This window comes from Indicator indicator, chromosome Z (assembly GCF_027791375.1).
Source record: "Indicator indicator isolate 239-I01 chromosome Z, UM_Iind_1.1, whole genome shotgun sequence".
Taxonomy (NCBI): domain Eukaryota; kingdom Metazoa; phylum Chordata; class Aves; order Piciformes; family Indicatoridae; genus Indicator; species Indicator indicator.
In genome coordinates this window covers 48,455,600-48,475,010 of record NC_072053.1, presented here as the reverse complement: position 1 = coordinate 48,475,010, position 19,411 = coordinate 48,455,600, and the positions used below count along the sequence as shown (strand labels likewise).

At 40.3% G+C, this 19,411-nt stretch overlaps 1 protein-coding gene across 1 annotated transcript in view; it reads right to left on the bottom strand.

Moving 5' to 3' along the window:
- TRPM3 (transient receptor potential cation channel subfamily M member 3) overlaps nt 1-19,411 on the bottom strand; it is a 302,338-nt gene that overhangs the window by 59,581 nt on the left and 223,346 nt on the right. The window contains exons 9-10 of the mRNA XM_054397381.1: nt 10,894-10,966; nt 1,551-1,651 (exon numbers count right to left, since the gene is read on the bottom strand). Of these exons, the coding sequence (XP_054253356.1) occupies nt 1,551-1,651; nt 10,894-10,966 (174 nt within the window). The remainder of the gene's footprint in view (nt 1-1,550; nt 1,652-10,893; nt 10,967-19,411) is intronic.

Below are 19,411 nucleotides of genomic sequence, written 5' to 3'. Positions count from 1 at the left end.
CCCAGGAAACGGATGACTACACTTCCGCACCATCTAATTACAATGTTTATTTCTTACTTTGCTGACAAACATTTTATTTATATTGGGTGTGTTTGTTATGTACACACACACTCACTTTAATTCTGTCTTTACTAGCTTTTTCCTCTGTTTGTGGTGTGGAAATTCACAGAAACAGAGGAAACAAAAATAGCTTCACAATTAGCATTTCTTTGAAGGGTAAATGCCAGAGGTCTTCTTATGTGGAACCCCTCCATTTCTATCCATTGCAGGTTGGGAGTTAGAAGGGTGAGAAATTACCTCATACTTCCAGCTTTTAGTTTCCCAGATGATTGTAGCTTGTTAGTATGTATTCAAATTTTTGCTATGATGTGCTGATGCAGCAACAAAAATAAAGACAGTCTAAAACCATTAAAATCTCTCCTATGTTTTGATGCATACTTATGCCCAATATTGAAGACAAGATAAATAGTCTTGTTCACTCCTTACCTGAAAAGGCAAGGATTTTTAAAACTCAATTTTAAGAGGCGGCCAGCTCCAGCAACATTACATTTAAAGAAAATGTATTTAAACAGAAGCTTTCCCTTTTCTTATAATTTTGCCATGAAGAGCTGTAAATTCTTGTGGAATCATAGCACATGAAGTTTCCATGACAGTGACAAAACAAGTGCAACAGTAATGAATATTGTAATCCAATTAAATCTTCTGAATGAAGACATGGTAGGCTTTAAGGAGATACACGTAGATACAATCTCCCTCTGACTCCTTCATGGCTTCTACCAGTTAAAAAAATCTACAAATCAAGCTGGCAACAGACTACTTCTCAGCCCCGCACAGTGCTGAGCAACCCCTCTAATTACAACCCTCCGACTCCTGCAGAGAAGTTTTGCCACCGTGCTTTCTGGGGGCATGGTGCTAGCTGGGGAGGCTGCCCTCACAGCTAGCAACTGGAGAACAGGATGGTGCAGATTCTATTGATCCTATAGATGGGGCAAGCAGACTGAGCAAGCAGCACTAGGCACGAAATTAGCACCAACTCAGGTCTGAAGCCACAGCACTTCTATGGTAACATTGCTGATCAGCTCTTGTGGTCCACCTGATGACCTCCAGCATTTATGCAGCAATTTTTTTGACATCTGATCATCATAAAATTCAGTATTTGTGTATAAAAACATATTGCTTGAAAAGCAAAAAGATTTGCCTTTCCTTTAACTTACAGCCTAACTTTGTAACATGGTACCTGTAAATAGATACTTTCTTTTCCTTAGCTGGTAGAATCATGCTTGATAGTATAAATGTGTTGCTTCCCATTTCTTTAAACGTGTGATGTCCCAGTCTTAAGGCATCGCTAGATGTCACAATTTCCCTGAAAAACCAAACGCTATCTTTGCAGCCACGCCTGCTTTCCGTAGCTGTCCCTTTGTGTTTGCCTGAGGGCATGTCTTGCTGTGTTTTAAACCGTGTGAAAGCCACCACTGTCAACAGAATGGATTTAATGTTGTGTAGGGCTTAAAGTGTTTCAGTAGAAGATGCTATATATATATATACTGTACCGGCCACTGTTGCCCGTAAATAAAGATTTGACTGCGAGCGATGTCTACTCTGTTCCAGGCTAATGCCAGGCTCAGCTGGTCGGGAGCAGACGCGTTAGCTCCTGTTTATATATAGAGGGGTACAGGGTACAGAGGAGGAGAAAAGAGAAACAAGACATTCTTTAGAGTCAGTCAACAGATGAGCATGGTAATCCCTCTGTCAAAAGTCTCATAAATGTCCATGTACTTTTGGAGCTAGTGTCATAATAAACCAAAACAAAACCTTCTGTGGTTGCTGTAATTAAATATTGCCAATCAAATCTGAATTGATTATTGTATCACAAACATTATTTCCTCACACCCTCCTTGAAGAATACAGTAGGTACACATGGTGTTGGCATATACAGCTTGTGGTAGAGTAAAATGGTTTCCTTCCTCTTGGTCGGGAAGCCAGAGTAGAATCCAGGAAGGATATTGTTCCATCTGCAGAAACACACACACACACACTCACGCACACACACGCATGTGCATCTAGCAATTGCAAAGAGGTTCAGCTCACAAAGATCCCACCAATTTCATTAGTCATGCATTTTATGTACATCCTCTATGCATTCCCTCCTGATAAGGTGGTGACCCCGAAGAAGCATAGGAATTTCTCTATATATTTGTACTAAGAGGCCTCAGTGGGACAAATTTCCCTTTAAATATGCAATATTCATGTTAGAAAGCATGCTATAAAGCTGATGTCAAGGTGTAATTTACCTGAGTTAAATAAGAAATTATGTAGATTGTAAGATGGCTTTGAAGCTCTCTGTTTGTTTTGGAAGGAAATGTATGCTTTTCCCTGCAGTTTTAATGGATGCTGTAGGACATTCCTGCCCTGCTGTGTTTTTTTAATACTTCACTAGGGATTTAATGGTTATCTGCTGATGTGTAAAAATAAAACAGTATTTGTGCTTCAGAGTTGCAGGGAGAACTGGCCTGAATGCAATGATCAACCAAATAAATTGAGGGCCCTTTGACTTTTATCTACATAGCTGCTTGCAGTGATTAGGCCTCTTACCTCCACTGTTTTCTTGTCTTTATTCTGATATCATGGAGTGAAGACAAACAAGAGCTTTTCATTATTTCAAAGCATTTCTGTCCTCATTTCATTACTATTCAAAATCACACATAGTTCCAGATGAAAGTGTACTCTGAGGCACAGAATATATCAAACATAACATGCTGGCAGCTGAAATTCTCTATGAACGATCAGTTCAGCAGACCTTAAATTTTATAACTCTCAACTTTGCAGTCAGTTCATTGCCATGAAACCTTGCCAAATAGTTGGCAACATCTACTGTTATTTGGGAGATGGTGAACTGCAGATCATCCAGGTTACTTACAATTTACTACAGAAAACATCTACGATAAAAAGGAAGGTGATACAAGGGCAGAATGATAGAAAGAAACGAAGAAGAAAGAACAGTGAAAACAGTAAAGGAACTTTCTGTGACTGAGAAGTAACAAGAACACTCCTTTGTACAACACACAGCTTCTCACTACTATATAATACTACAGCATAGACAAACGCTCTCATGAGAGACCTCATGGGGGATACCAATGACATCTGAACCGTTCTGAGTTTCTTACAAAAGCAACATGCAAAGTTAAGAACAGAAAATATTTACCTTTGGGAAGGGCAAAAATGTCTCTACAGTTTTATTAATAAACCAGAAAACACCTACCAGCAGTAGGTATGATAGTGTAAATTAAGTACAGAAAGCAAAAAATTATCTCCCTTGTTCTGAAGCAAACAGAATATTCTCTCAAAATGTCATTGTATCCTTTCCATCTGTGAGTCTGCAGGAGAAGTGAGAGCTTCAGCAGGTGTTCAGGCAAGATCTCTGTTGAACAGTAGAGGAAGCACATGGGTGAACTCCAAAATCCAGGAGCAATGATGGCAAACCCACAGTGTGGCACTATTTTGCACTTGTGATGGAGGAGTTCCAGCTCTTGATCTTCCTACACTGGCTGCAGCCCACAGCCTGGGTAGCTTGGGATGTAGCCTGATTAGCAATCATTCTGATCACAACAGACTTGAGGAAGGAAGTGGGCTACTTACACTGCCACTGCTTTAGCTGAATCTCAAGTCACATCATAGATGCACCAGGTAACATCTGATCCTTAGCAGAGAGCTTTCCTCAGTTTGTTTTGAGTGATCGGATTCTTTTTATGCTTTAGGAAGGACCCAGCTAGAGGAACACAAAGAGCAACTGGCATGGGGCATGAGGCAGTAGTTGTTTCCCCACAAGGCCCCCAAATGCAGCAGTTCATCAGAATTGTTTTCCTTGAGCATGCTTACTGCTCCAAATACTGAGCAGAGGAGAAAGCAACACATAGTCCAGCCTCTGTCCTTCCCACCTCCCTGAATGGTATGCTTATGGCTGCCAGCTAGCAGTGGACACATTTCTCTGTGGGTGCATGTGCAGTCCTGGAGATGATGCTCTTCTCAGTGCCATGAAATGAACCATAATGGTTCATTTCATTGTTTCACAGAAAGCTGCAGACATTTGGCAGCTGAAGGACATGTATGGTTTTTCAAGGGGTTTCGGTACTTGAGGTCCAAACTGGTCCATCAGCTAGGGTGCAGAATGGATTGGCATTTTGGCGCTCTGATTCACATGGTGGGTTGGCTGCTCCCAAACTGAGGTTTGTTGATGGAAAGCCCTTGCACCCTTCTCCTTTTTACTGTCTTCCCTCTGTGGTTTTCAGGTGCAGGTGGATTACTTGCATTACACAAGACAGGAAAGGAGAATAAAAGCTGTAGAAGTTAGTACACAGCAGCACATGGGATGCTGAAGACATCTAATTGATTTATTGTAGAATGGACTGATGACTTCTGACTCAAAAGTAGTCCAGCTATTGAAGATAGAATGCTATCCACTATTAAGAAGCAAAAAGAATTTCACTAATTGAAGAAATATTCCCTTGAACAACTGAAAGGCTTCCTTAAGATACTGTCTCCTTTCAGTCATTTCCTTGATTTCATTTGGTGCTACAGAGCTTGGATTTGAGTCATTAGAAAGAATCCAAAAGCTGCCCTCTCTGAGGACTCATCTCACTCATGAGCATTGTTGTAATGTAACCAAATCAAAGCCAAAGGACATTTGGGAAATATTAAAAATAAGGCAGACTTAATAACACACTGCTCTCATCAAATCAACACAGGCATTACACTGAAACCACTTCTTAGGCCCTTCACTCTATCAGTGGTAAGAAATCATCACCTCCTCTCCCTACATGTGTATTTCATCCTATTTCATGGAAAGATTCTCTGCATAGTTGTGTCATTTTGTTTTAGTTACTGCAGTACATTTGCTTCTTTAAATAGTGTTTTAGGCAATATGAATAAATCTATGTAATAATTACTCAGTATCCTGGTGTCTGGCTGAGTATAAGATATGTTCTTCAAAAGAGTGTTTTAAGACAATATGACTAATGTCTGCCGTGGGATTCTTCCTTCCTTTTGTCTCCTTCTAGAAGAAAAAATGTATTTGGGATGCAACACATTGACTTGGCAGTATTTCAGTACAGATATTGCTGGATATACATAGGCAATGCAAGTACAAGGCAAAGTTGAAAGCACAAGAAAATCTGTGACAGCTGTTTGTTCCCGCAGATGTTAAGTTTATGCTCTTAGGCAGCCATCCAGGAATGCCGGGATATCTTACATAGACTCTCCTGCTTAAAAAGTCAGATGGTCTATCCAATGTCTTGGACATGTGCAGTACCTCCTTGATGATAAAGCCTGCGACCTGCATCAGAAAGAGTGTAGTGACCTTGCAGGATCCCAGGTTATTGAACAGATTACAGACTACAGGGGTTTATACACTGAGGTTTATACACTGTGATCTACGTAAATCTCTAAAGGATTCTCCAGGGACTGTCTATGATACTTAGTGCACAGGAAACTGGAAAGCTGAGATGACACAAAACTCACCTATTGAGACAGAAATGGTTGTTGGAGATTCAGTTTCACAGTGCTTCTAATCATGTCAAAGTTCTTTTTAAATAATCACTTAGAGAATACTTAGATATAGGGAAAAAGCAATCCAAATTAACTTTCTGTTGTTGTATTTCTGTTCTGTTGTTGTGTTTCCACTGCATTTGCTAAAAGCATCTTCCTAGTATTTAGCAGGATATGAGTATGGGGCTGGGTTCTTTTCAGTGGTGGCCAGTGATAGGACAAGGGGCAACAGGTACAAACTAGGACACAGGAGTTTTCCCTTGAATTGGTCCAAGGCTAACTGTATGAAGTTCAATAAGGCCAAATGCCAGGTCTTGCATTTGGATCACAGCAACCTCATGGTAAGTTGCAGATTTGGGGATGTATGGTTGGAAAACTGCAACTTGGAGAGGGGCCTGGTGGGCTGATAGTCAACTGAACATGAGCCACTGGTGTGCCCTGAGTCAGCAGTGTGTCCAGGTGCTCAAGAAAGCCAACAGCATCCTGGCTTGTGTCAGAAACACTGTGGCCAGCAGGAAGAGGGAGATGATTATCCACCTATACTCAGCACTTGTGAAGCCACACCTCAAGTATTATGTTCAGTTCTGAACTCCTCACTGTAGGAAGAATATTGAGGTGCTGGAGCATGTCCAGAGAAGGCCAACGAGGGCAACAAGGCTTGGACCTATGAGAAGCATCTGAGGGAACTGGGGTTGTTCAGTTTAGAGGAGGCTGAGAGTAGACCTCATCACTCTCTAAAACTACCTGAACAGTGGTCGGAGCGAGGAGGGGGCAGCCTCTTCTCCTTGATGACAAGCAACAGATCTAGAAGAAAAATGTTACGAGAAATGCCAGGGGATGTTTAGGCTGGATATTAGGAAATACTTCTTCAGTGAAAGGGTTATCAAACATTGGAATGGTAGGGACATGCTTTAATGTTGACCTTTCCATGCTGGGTTAAAGGTTGGACTAGATGATCTTTGCAGTCTCCTTCAACCAGATATATTCTGTGGTTCTGTGATCTTTGATGCCACTTCAAAACAATTATATTTTAGAACATCTCCATATGCTGACTTTAACTTCCCTATCATATGCACGGTTAAAGACTATCAATGAATCCACTTATTACAAATTCGTGCTATTGGAAAGTTACATTTGCATGTCTCTTGAAATTGAAAAAAAAAAAGGGAATTCACAAGCCATATGCTGTTGTGACATCTATGCAATGTAAATTGATAACCAGTTGGATGCTATTCCCTAGTTTGTTGGAGATTGCATCCAAGAAATATAGATCTGCTGACAATATCAAACAAATGATTCATGAAAATAAACAAGGAAATAATCACTCATTTTCAGTGCAAGGCTTGGGGCTTGTGGAATATACCATCCAGAATTGTTGCACTGGCAGTGTGCCTGATGTGGGTTTAAAAAGAGACTATCTCTTTGCAAATTTTACACAGCAAGCAGGAAATACTTCATACTTCCCAATCCTTGTCCTCCTGAACAAATCACTTAGAACAGAGTGAGATTGGTAGTTAGCTGGCATTAGCCTTGAACACTGGCATCAAGAAAATCCTTTTCAGTGGAATGAGAAAAAGCAACCGATAATTACTCAGCAGTTTGATACTTTTCTCTGCACCCCTTAACTGTGCTGAAAGGATGAAAGATTAATTCCTGAATTTAGACTTAAGAATTGGGGGTTGGACTAGATGACCTACAGAGGTCCCTTCCAACCCAGACCAATCTATGATTCTATGATTTTATGATTCTATGATTCTGTGAATTCCAACATACTTCAAACCCAGTCTACAAATATACTTACCAGTAAGTCAACAGATAAACCATTGCTACCTTATATTTCCAGATTTGATGAAAAAAAACTATCAAACACCCTAAGGGGCTATACTTATGGAAAGGATAATATTTTTTTCCATGTGGGCCAGAACCATTGTACAAAGACATGGTATGGATAAAGACAACTAGTCTATCTCATCTTTGCACACATTGATTTAGAAGTTATATGGACTTTCCTTCCCTGTGATGACAAATCTCAGATTAACAAGAGACATCTGATAAATCTAATCCTTTTTGAGTACCTTCAATAATCAGAAAGTTCTGAGGAGCACTGAAGATGAGGTCTAAATTTTGGTTCCTCTGGCCCTTGAGCAACACGCAAGTGCTGCTGCCACTTGTAGATTACCAAATCAAGACTGACAAGCAAGCATCAAAGGAGATGTCAGAATTGCTCACATAGATCCAGGCACCTTCTGATCTAAGAGAAGTTTGCTACGAATTCTTGCACTACTATTATGATGATTGAAAGTAATTTAATTTTAGTAAGGAGATGACAGGACCAATTCGATCGTTGTGAAATGGATATTCCAGATCACAGAGGTCTACTCATATACCCAGACTGCAGTCATAGTACTGTTGCTCATGTAAATACTGCAGAATAACTTTTCAAACAGAAAACAATCTCTCTCAGGCCTATGATTTATTTTCTTCAGCTACCACCAAGTAACTTTCCAGATGGTAAAAGAATCAAGGGATTCAGACCCTGAAAATATACCTGGAAGAAGTGGAATCATAACTTTTAACACAATTAGTATCTTTCTAGCAGAAATGAGGAGCAGTACTTTCAGTGATTGTCTTAAGAACAAATGTGAAGAAAATACACTTTACACTGAGCACAATGAAGTAGCCAGCTATATTTAAGACAAAACCGAAATCTACAATTAAAATATTTCCTAAAGATAGAAAAGAATAATGTGGTGATGGATACAATTCTTGTCCCTTGCTTTTAATTAATTTCTTTATCGTTTCTTCACCTTGATTTACATGCTTTCTCTGTGAAGTTGTCCAAAATGCCTTGAGATGTAATTATTCAGATGGCTAAAACCTGTTACCTCAGGGTAGCATCAAAATACTCATGTCACCAGCAGGACAAACAACTCATATCTTGATATAAATGAGCAAAAAGAAGTAGAGAAAGCATTACTACAGAAGCCTAAAGAAACCAAAACTACTGGAGCAAAGTAATTCCAGCTCAGTTGCTTGGCTGGTAGCTATCAGCTTGCAGTAATAATTTTAAAGTCACCAGTGCTTCACTCCTCCTGTTTAGACTTCTGTTTTGAATCTTTAATGTAACATTTTTAAAATTGTACTGATAACTGGTTAAAAGATGAAGTATTATTTTGCTCCATTAGGCTCAGGCCTCCTCCCTTTTCTGTTCAAATAACTTTTGTGAGCATTCATAGGAAGAAATTGCAAGGAAAACTGAGCCCTGGAGCAAGCAAAAATAATTCCCATTACCTTTTCAATTTATTAATTTTTTTTGGTATCACCCAAATTCAGGTCTGCTACACACCATTATGTACCCTGTTAGTAAGGGGTGGGAGTGCCAACTGCTGAAGAGCCTCATGAAGTCTAACATTCTCAAGTCACCTCTGGAAGTTCATTCACTAATGTTTCTCATATTGCTCTTTAAATTACTTGGTATCTCTTGTTATCTGTTTCTAAAATCAGTATGGCCTGTAATAGACAGCACAAAACAGTTCAAACAGCAAAAAGATGACCATGGTGATTAATACATACAATTTGTGAAAATCTTTTTTTGGGGCAATACCATATAAATGGAGGGCTAGAACCTACCAGCCCTTGCTTAGGTGATTAATCCTTCAGCAGATAAGCACATGTGCTTCAGAGCTTTTAAAATCTCATCTGTTTCTCTATTTGCAAACATATGATAAATCACCTGATAATGTGTTTTGAAGGGAGTAAGTATCTCCAGACCAGGGTTTACAATGTACTGTAGCAACAGAACATTAATGATAAGACAATCTTTTAAGAGTATAAGTGTAACCGAGAAAGATTTAGCAACCTGTGAAGTTTACAATTAAAACCCTTGTCACCCCAGTACCTGAGTTCTTAGCTATCAGTGGAGGCTGAAACGAGACCCACATTGCTCCCAGACTTTCCTATAGATCACTACAGATAACATTTTACTTTGACAATGATGTCAATTCTGCCTAGAAGCTGGTAACTCCCTTCTGTTCTATGAATGACCAAGGCTACCTAAGTCTAAGAAGGTCTTTGGCTGCCTTCTTGTGAGTATTAGACTTCTCAATAAGCCAGTGGAGAGTTACTACTATGTTTCTTGTGACACATTAGTGAAAAATTCAGAAAGGAAACCAAATAGCTATTTAAACATTATTTGGAGGCCTGTGGCCAGTAGTGTTTCCCAGGGATTGGTACTGGGTCCAGTTTTGTTGAATATCTTTACCAATGACCTGAATTAAGGGATTGAGTGTACCCTCAGGAAGTTTGCTGATGATACAAAACTGGGGGGGTTGGCTGGCACCCTGTCAGGCTGTGCAGCTGTCCAGCGTGACCTGGACAGGCTGGAGAGCTGGGTGCAGGCAAACCTTATGAAGTTCAATAAGGACAAGTGCAGGGTCCTGCATCTGGGGAGGAATAAAAACAGGCACCAGTACAGGTTAGGGGTTGCCCTGCTGGAAAGCAGCTCCACAAAGACCTTGGAGCCCTAGCGGACACCAAGTTCGCCATGGAACAGCAATGTGCCCTGAGAGCCAATGGTATCCTGGGGTGCATGGAGAAAAGTGTGTCCAGCAGGTCTAGGGAGGTTCTTCTCCCCCTCTACTCTGCCCTGGTGAGACCATACCTGGAATACTGTGTCCAGTTTTGGGCTCCCCAGTTCAAGAGAGACAGAGACCTGCTGGAGAGAACCCAACGGAGCGCCACGAGGATGATTAGGGGACTTGAGCATCTCCCTTGTGAAGACAGACTGAGATCCCTGGGGCTGTTTATTCTTGAGAAGAGAAGACTGAGAGGGGATCTCATTAATGTGATCAATATCTGAGGGATGGGTGAAGTGGAGGGGACCAATCTCTTTTTGGTGCTGTGCACTAATAAGACAAGGAACAATGGATTCAAGCTTGAACATAGAAGACTTCACCTCAACATGAGGAGAAACTTCTTTACAGGGCATGTGATGGAGCACTGGATCAGGCTGCCCAAAGAGGTTGTGAAGTCTCCTTCTCTGGAGATTTTCAAAACCTACCTGCATGCATTCCTGTGTGGACTACCCTAAGTGATCCTGCTCTGGCAGGGGGGTTGGACCTGATGATCTCTTGAGGTTTCTTCCAACTGTACTGTGATACTGTACTGTGATTAAAGGAAGAGCTGGATTTGTATGAAGCAGTTAAAACAAAAAAGCATACTTCAACTTCACATATAGATTTACCATCTCAATATGGTAGATATTGTCCATGAATGAAGTTTTCAGCACAGCAGAGACACATAGTTAATACATTTGGACTGATACCGACTCACCGTGGAGTGAAACTCCATTACCTTTGAGTAATGCTGTCAGGATAGCTAAATCAATATCCTGGTGTCCTTCTGATCCCATGCGAAATACTGTGATCTGAAATGTTAAAAGACAATACTATTAAAACTAGGGTAAACTTTTAAAAGAGAACTTAAATCAGGGAACAACCATTTGGATATTAAAATGTCCTGATAGCATTTATACACATAACAATTGCCTTATTAGATAGAATTAACACATTTTTGTGAGATAAAAATTTGCTAAACATGGAAATTCTATTAATGAGCATATGGAAGAAAAGTGATACATAAAGGATGAAATTTGAAATGAAGGAATGTTCTTGTATTAGAGGAGCACTAGATTTCATCTTCCAAATACACTACTAGGAGGAATTAGGTATTATAGGCATTGAATAAATATTTTGGCTGAAATGGTTTTATATAGTATAATTTTGATAAATAATCGAAGAACTGGGCTTCTAACGGGTCAGAAATATCACAAAGTCACAGAATCACAGAAATGTTCAGGTTGGAAAAGACCCTCAGGATCACCAAGTCCAACTGATAACCCTACTCTACAAAGTTCACTCCTAAACCATGTCCCAAAGCACCACATCCAAATGACCTTTAAACATATCCAGGTAACTCAACCACATTCCAATGGCAGCACATTCCAATGACTGACCCCTCTTTCTGTGAAAAAATTCTTCCTAATGTCCATTCTAAACCTACTCTGTCATTCTAAACCTACCCAGTCACAGCATGAGGCCATTCCCTCTTGTTCTATCACTAATTACCTGGAAGAAGAGCCAGCACCAGCCTCTCCACAACATCCATTCAGGTAGTTGTAGAGAGCAATGAGGTCTCCCCTCAGCCTCCTCTTTTCCAAACTAAACAGCCCCAGCTCCTTCAGTCACCCTTCATAAGATTTATTCTTCAGGTCCTTCACCAGCTTCAGTGCCCTCCTCTGCACTTGCTCCAGCACATCAACCTCTCTCCTGTACCGAGGTGCCCAAAAGTGAACACAGTACTTGAGGTATTGTGGCCCACCCAGAGCTGAGTACAAGGGGACAATCACCTCCCCACTCCTGCTGGACACAGCATTTTTGATACAAGCCAGGATGCCATTGGCTTTCTTGGCCACCTGGGCACACTGCTTGCTCATACTCAGTTGCCTGTCAATTAGAACCCCCAGGTCCCTTTCTGCCAGACAGCTTTCCAGCCACACTTCCCCAAGCCTGTAGCTTTGCTTGGGGTTGTTGTGACCCAAGTGCAGGACTTGGCATTTGGCCTTGTTGAAGCTCATCCCATTAACGTTGGCTCATTGATCCAATGTATCCAACTCCCTCTGTAGAGCCTTGTGCAGATCGACACTCCCACCTAACTTGGTCTGATCTGCAAACTTACTGATGACACACTCTATGTCTTCATCAACATCACCAATAAAGATGTTAAACAGAAGTGGTCCCTACACTGAGCCCTGAGGAACACCTCTTGTGACCAGCCACTAGCTGGATTTAACTCCATTGATCAACACTCTTTATCCAGCAGAGTGTGTGCTCAATCAAGCCACGAGCAGCCAGTTTGTGCACAAGAATTCTGTGGGGAACAGTCTCAAAGGCTTTTCGAAAGTCTAGGTAGACAATGTCCACACCCTTTCCCTCATCCAATAGTCAGGTCATCTTGTCATAGGAGATCAGGTTGCCCTTCATAAACTTATGCTGACTGGGTCTGATTCTCTGGTTGTTCTCTCTATGTTGTGTAATGGTGCTTGAGATGATCTGCTCCATGACCTTCCCTGGCACTGAGGTCAGGCTGAGGTCTATACTTTCCTGGATCCTCTTTTTTGTCTTTCTTGTAGATGGATGTTACATTTGCTACCTTCAAGTCCAGTGGGACATCCCCAGTTAGCCAGGACCTCAGGTAAACAATGGAAAGTGGCTTGGTGAGCACATCTGCCAGCAACTTCAGCACCCTTGGGTGTAGCCCATCTGGCCCCACAGACTGGTGTCCATCTAAGTGTCATAGCAGATCACTGACCACTTCCTCATTTATTGTGATGAGCTCCTTAGCCAGGTGTGGTCAGGGACCCATCACTACAAAATATGAGCCTTGAGGCAGTGTGGTGAAATACACAATTCACAAAGAACAGGAATTAATGCAGTGAGGCTGTTCTTTTAAGCCAATTTCACTCTTGGTTACAACTGCACTGAAACATATAGACGTGCAAATCCCCTTGCTCCTTTCGTTGCCATGGCAATAGCTGCTTTTGGGCCTCTGCTTCTTGCAAAGCAACTCAGACTGCTCATTTTTATTAGTGCCTTTACTAATGAAACCTATGTCATCTTTCTGATCTGTTTTTCTGTTTTCTTCTGCCAGTACAGACTGCCTAGTTTTATTCTACGTTTTAAAGTCAGGAATTGTGCAAACATATTTTTCACTTACATTCAGCAGCATATGTTGTCCCTCTATTCCTAGTTTCCTACTCGTGCAGCACCACTGAAATGCAGCAGCATTTAGGATAGAGGTCAGCAAACATTAGGGCACAAGGAATGGTGTAACATGACCCAGGCAGGAGATACATATGTTCGTCAAGAGTAAGGTAACATTTTGGTGACAAACATCTGCCTGCCGGCAGAAATAGCCCTGTAGAGGGTAGCCCAAGAAATCCAGTGCATGCCTCTTGTAGCATCTATTCTACTTTCACTTGTCCCTAGAGCTCTAGGGGGTTGAAAGGGAGGTAGAAAATAGCACAGCATGTTAGAGACTGAAAAAGCAAATGGGATGAAGTAATAGGAAACTGGTTTAGCTCAATTAGTCAATAGATGAAATCTAAAACAATATGAGAAAGCACTTATGCTAGAGGTCCTCCTCGGGTAATGAAGGCTTGGTTTGACACTTCAAGGTTTCCTGAGACCAAGCAGAAATACTGCAAATAATGATTTAATATCTATTTTCTCTCTCCTCCTGGAATCTACAGATGTTTCTGGCAAACCACTTGATGCCTATCCATATACTGCAGCTCTACAGAATAGAGTAGCTCCAGTTGGAAGGAGTCTGTAATGATTATCTAGTCCAACTGCCTGGCCATTCCAGTGCTCACCAAAAGTTAAGGCATATTATTAAGAGCATTGTCCAAATGCCTCTTAAACACTGACAAGCTTAGGGCATTAACTATCTCTTTAGGGAGCCTGTTTCAGTTGTTTGATCAACTTTGTGGTACAGAAATGTTTCCTGATGTTTCTTGCAATGTTTTTATCTCTTCATCAGGTAAGGCAAGAAAGCTCTCCCTGTGGTGCAGGCAGTCTTTGACCTGTAAAGCATTCATAATGTGGGCAGAAATACAAATTTCTATGTATGTCTTATCTCAAATCACAATACAAATATCAGCTGATGAGACCAGCCCCTTTACTGTACATCCTCATGATGCATTTCCCGTGCCACAGATGATGAACTGTGCTACAGAGGTTAGCAGACAGGTAGGTGAGTCAGAAGGCAGAAGGAAGAGAAAGCACTTCTTTCCTCAGTGGGAAAGAGGAATTTCACCCTTCTCATACGGTGCTCCAGCAGGTGCTGACAATAAGTGGGTGTATTCACAGTGTTGCTACATAACAGTCTGATCATAACACCCTCAAAATGCTTTGCAATTTCCTACAGAATTTTTGCAGCAACAGTGCATCTCTTTAGCACTGAAGGGAAGTGTGACAGCCAGGCAAGCAGATCAGACTAATGCTGGGAATGTTTTGTTTGCACCATTGCGCTTAGTGGCTGCCCTTCTTCTTAAAGGACAAAGGTAAAGCAGTCTGCACATTGGGGACAGAAAATACTAAACAGGAATTCAGTGGAAGAAAAAATATACCTCAAACTAACCACATGCTTAGTGAATTTCCAGCCTAATTAAAAGGCATCACATAAACTGCAAGCACTGATCAGCTTAGCGCCACAGGAAAGCTAAATGAAGCACTTTGCATGCATTGGATCACATATAACCCTATAATTCCTGCTTCTCTTTCACCCCTCTCCCCTGCAAGCCTCAGAAAAATAAACCCACTATAGCAGAATGAAGTGCAGATGTATTAAAACTAAAGCTATGTACTTTAGTTACATTAAAATAAAAAGGCTATCTTAACATAGTAACTGTTACTTTATTATTATTTTCCAGAGGCCTACCATGATTCAAGTAGTAAAATAAATAAAAAAGTTATTGGCAAAAAAAAAAAAATAAAAAAGGAAATAATGCTCAGACTCATACCAGATTTATTATTAATTTGGTGGTGATGTACAGAAATTCAGACACAACCAAGGCAAAATGTCATGACAATTTATTTCAAAATACTGCGAGTTCAATAACTCAAAGATTCAGTTGATACTGTTGACTTTTGACTGTTCTCAATGTACAAAATGTTTCAGGATGCTAAACGGATATGTTCAGCCTCTCCTTATGGTTTAGGTTAACTTTAAGTATCCATAGCTGCCGTCTCTCTGTGACAGATACATTTCTCCTAAAGATCCAAGTTAATCCTATTGAGAACTTGTCATTAAACCCTGAAAAAATGGTTTGGCTAGGGACTGGGCTGTCAAGTAGCTGACATGCATTAACACAGCAGAAAGTCTGAACATGAATCAATCACTTTACACTATAAATATCTGCAGCCATCAGGGCCCATTGAGCGATCCCGCCATAGCAGCTGTCTGCACAGCAGTGATCTCCTCTTGGGTAGGGACACTTATCAAGGTTACCCTCAAGGCTGAGAGATCCCTTACCTGCTGATGGATCCCTTACCTGACACTAGGTCAATAAGCAGCATTTTTTTGTATGAATGTACCATTTAAGACACGTATAGTAAGCTTACACGACAATCTTTGTATCCCATGCTAACTCTAAGCGTAGTAATTAGTAAAATATTGACCATGAATCCATCTGTGGTTATTAAATATTTTTACACACATAAATTTACTTATCAGAACTCAATAAACTAACTACTAGATCACATCCATTTGAGCGATCTCTGACTCCTCCTACAACACTCCCTTGTGTTCTGAAGCATTTTACCACACTTTTACCCATGCATTACAACTACCTGAAAGCAGGTGGTAGTGAGGCTGCTGCTGGTCACTTCTCCCAAGTAAGTAGCGATAGGACAAGAGGAAATGGGTTTAGATTGGACATTACCAAAAACTTATTTACTGAGAGAATGGTGAGGCATTGGAACAGAATGCTCATGGAGGTGATGGAGTCACCATACCTGGAGGTGTTCAAGAAGTGTATAGATGTGGTGCTTCAGGATGTGGTTTGGTGATCATGGTAGTTGGGTTATGGTTGGACTCAATGGTCTTAAAGGTCTTTTCCAGCCTGAGTGATTCTATGATTCTTTAAACTGTTACCTCCCAACTTGGTAAAACAGCTTTTAATTAGTTTGGACCTCTTAGGAGGTCTTTGTCCTGTCACAGTTTTGGGAAGACTGATTGTCTTGTCTTTCCAATATCACCCTAAAGCTTGATTAATGTTTTCTGTTCATTCACAAAGTGGAAGATTTAAAATAGGGTTGTAATTAAGTGAGGAGCGAACTTCTTCACACTGTTGATAAAATCTTAGCCCTGACTCCCAGCATTCTTCAGGTATAACTTGTTCACCTTGTATCTTTGCCAGATATGTTTGTTGCTGACACTGCTAGATGTCAGAGTATAGTGACATCTGCTTTTAAAATGCTAAAGAAAACTATTTCATCACTAATGGTTCTGAAGAACGAATTTTGGAAAACAAGCCCTAAAGTGGCCGCATGCTGACTGTTGAACCATTTATATCATCAGTTCTACTTTACCTGGCAAAGACAGATCATTACCAAACCAGGTAGTTGTGACTTTCTTTCTCCTTCAATAACAGTGGGACTGGAGGAATATTGCTGCTACGTTTTTGGTCCTTGAGTAGCAGCCTGTGAGGAACTCTAAGCATCTTGAGCAGACCTACCCATTGCAGCTTTATGTTAGGCTGCTGTCATGATTCATTATACTCAAATGATTCATCAAGGAAGGGGGCTGCACACTCACCCTGCCTTTTTTCACAGCGTCTGTTGCAAATGCATTCCCCAAACGGTTTTTCCTTTGGTTTTTCCATTTCCGCCTCCCCAACGTTGTTATTTTCTGTTTTTTTGTGTTTGTTTTTTTTTTTCCCCCTAGCATATTTAAATGTTTATTTTCTTTTTTATGCATGAGTTTGTAAAATACTGAGAGGCAGAAAAATGTACATTTTCTCACTGGGTTGAGATCCTAGTGCCTTGTGATAAAGACTCTCTTTACCTTTCCAGAAAGAAAGCATGAATTGTGTTTCTGTGTTTCTGCATTTTATGAGTACAGTTACAAGAAGAGCAATTGTTCCTAAAACACTGATTTACTTCTTTACTTATACAGCATTTACAGTTTTCCCTGCATCCTTTAATTTTTGTAGTCAGAGGCATGAGGAAATAGGGACACATCCTAAAGTATTTACACTTAGAAATGTTCAGTATCTCTAGATTTCATAAGAACTGTCTTGGAGACCTGTTCTTTTGCTGATTTCTTTCCCCCTAATTAAAAAGTAAGAATTCTGTTTGCAATATATTAATCTACTTTCAACAGTCATTTCTGTGTCAGACACCTTGCTACTTGCCATTTACAGGCACTCTGCCATGTAAATCACTGCAGAGAACTGAGAAACAAAACACAAGTGCTGTGAAAATTGGACATTGTCTAGAGCCCTGTTAGAATGGGCTTACAGATGCTACAGCACTAATGTCTATCAAACTGCTATGTCAAAGGAAAATATTTGCAACAGCAACCTCTTTTTCCAGCCACATCTTGCTGGATGAATATCTACCACCCAGATGCAAAAATATCAGTAAATTAAAGACTCAGAAACTTGCTCATTGCTAAAATAAAAATAAAGCCTTTTTTCTTTAAATGAAGAGACAATGACTAAGAGCCATTCAACTTTAACAAGACCAACCACAGTCCTGTCTAAGCCTGTTGTTGAGTCCTAGGCTCTTAAAACTTCAGTGAAAAAATAAAAGGGAAACCAACCTGGTAGGATGTGTATATGAAAACTTGAACATTCAATAATGAAAAAAATAATTCCCCAAGAAGTCTGGGATAAAATGTAATACATGCTTAAGACTTTTTTACTCTGCCAAAAGAAAACAAAAGGTACAGGCTGGAGTATTAGTTAGACTACCACGAGCCATTTTTTTGTATTGCTGTGAGAAAAGGAAGATGAAGCAGAAATTTTCTTTATGCTGATCTGATTCAGACTGTATCTACAAAATGGCTTTCTATTTTTCTGAGCACAGTGAAATTGTACTAGAGAGAAAAATTACCGTTTACCCTATGCAGGTATTTCTTTAGAGCCAAAAAGCCAATTTACATTCAAAGAAGGAAAAAAAAAATCAAGTACTCTTTTTATTTTTTTTTCCTCTCTCCCAGAGAATTGGGCCATGTTATTACTTTCATGTAGCTGGCAGTTTCAATTGGTGATATTAAAGTCAATTATTTTAAAAGAATAGATTTTTTTTCTGATTCTCTGCCACTCCCGTGGGAATTTTGGGGATGGTCTTTTTTCAATTTCCTCCTTTCTTTCCTCGGTGTTCACCCTATTTATTGGCTTGAAATGACTTTTCTGCTGAGGTACCTCAGCAAATAACTGTGACTTCCAAGAGTGAGTTTTATTTAAACTCTATTTTTTTTCTCTTCTTCACAAGTACAATAGAAGCTGATGTTAACATCCCTTACAACTACAAAACCGTATTGTTCCACAACAAAGAAGGAGCAAAATGTTCAAATGAAAACACACCTGAAATAGATAAACTTCTGAGTCACCAAAACCAGCTGCAACAACAAGCTGCAAAAGTAGGGTTAATGCATGCACATTGCTGATAAATGTAGCTTTCATGTCTGGATGTCTTTTGATATGCCCACAGTGATCTACTTATAAAGTACAGCAGATAGCAGCTACTTCCAGTTTTGGGGGCACTCCTGGCCCGCTCTCAGGGCAAGGAGATTGGGCCTCACCAGTCAAACCCTTGTGTCACAAGTCTGCCTTGCATTTGCCTTCATTTGTGGTTTTGACCTGCCTGAGGTTTGGTCTTTAAAAGCAGGAAGATGACACTCCTCAAAAAAAAAAAAAAAAAAAAAAAGGAAAGGTCTTCCCTCTATCTCATTGCAGATTTTACTGAAGAATTTTAATGTGATCAGGATTAAATTCTACAAAAAAAACCCTAATTGTGTCCTAATTCCTCCTAGGAAAATGTGCTAGGAAATCCATGTGCTAAAACAGACCTTCTACACAAGCACAGTAATTGCAGCACACTATGATACTTGCCAGCAGTAATTACAGTCCAGCAGGGCAGAAACCTAATTTTCAGGCAGAGCAGATAGAAAGCAAACACGAAAAGGGAGATGGTGGGGGGAAAAAATAAAAGCCAGCAAGATAGAAAGCAAGGGTGAAGGGGAGGGGTGAGCAAAGGAAGAGATCAATTTTCATACACTACTTTCTGTTTAGCACCAGCTCCAT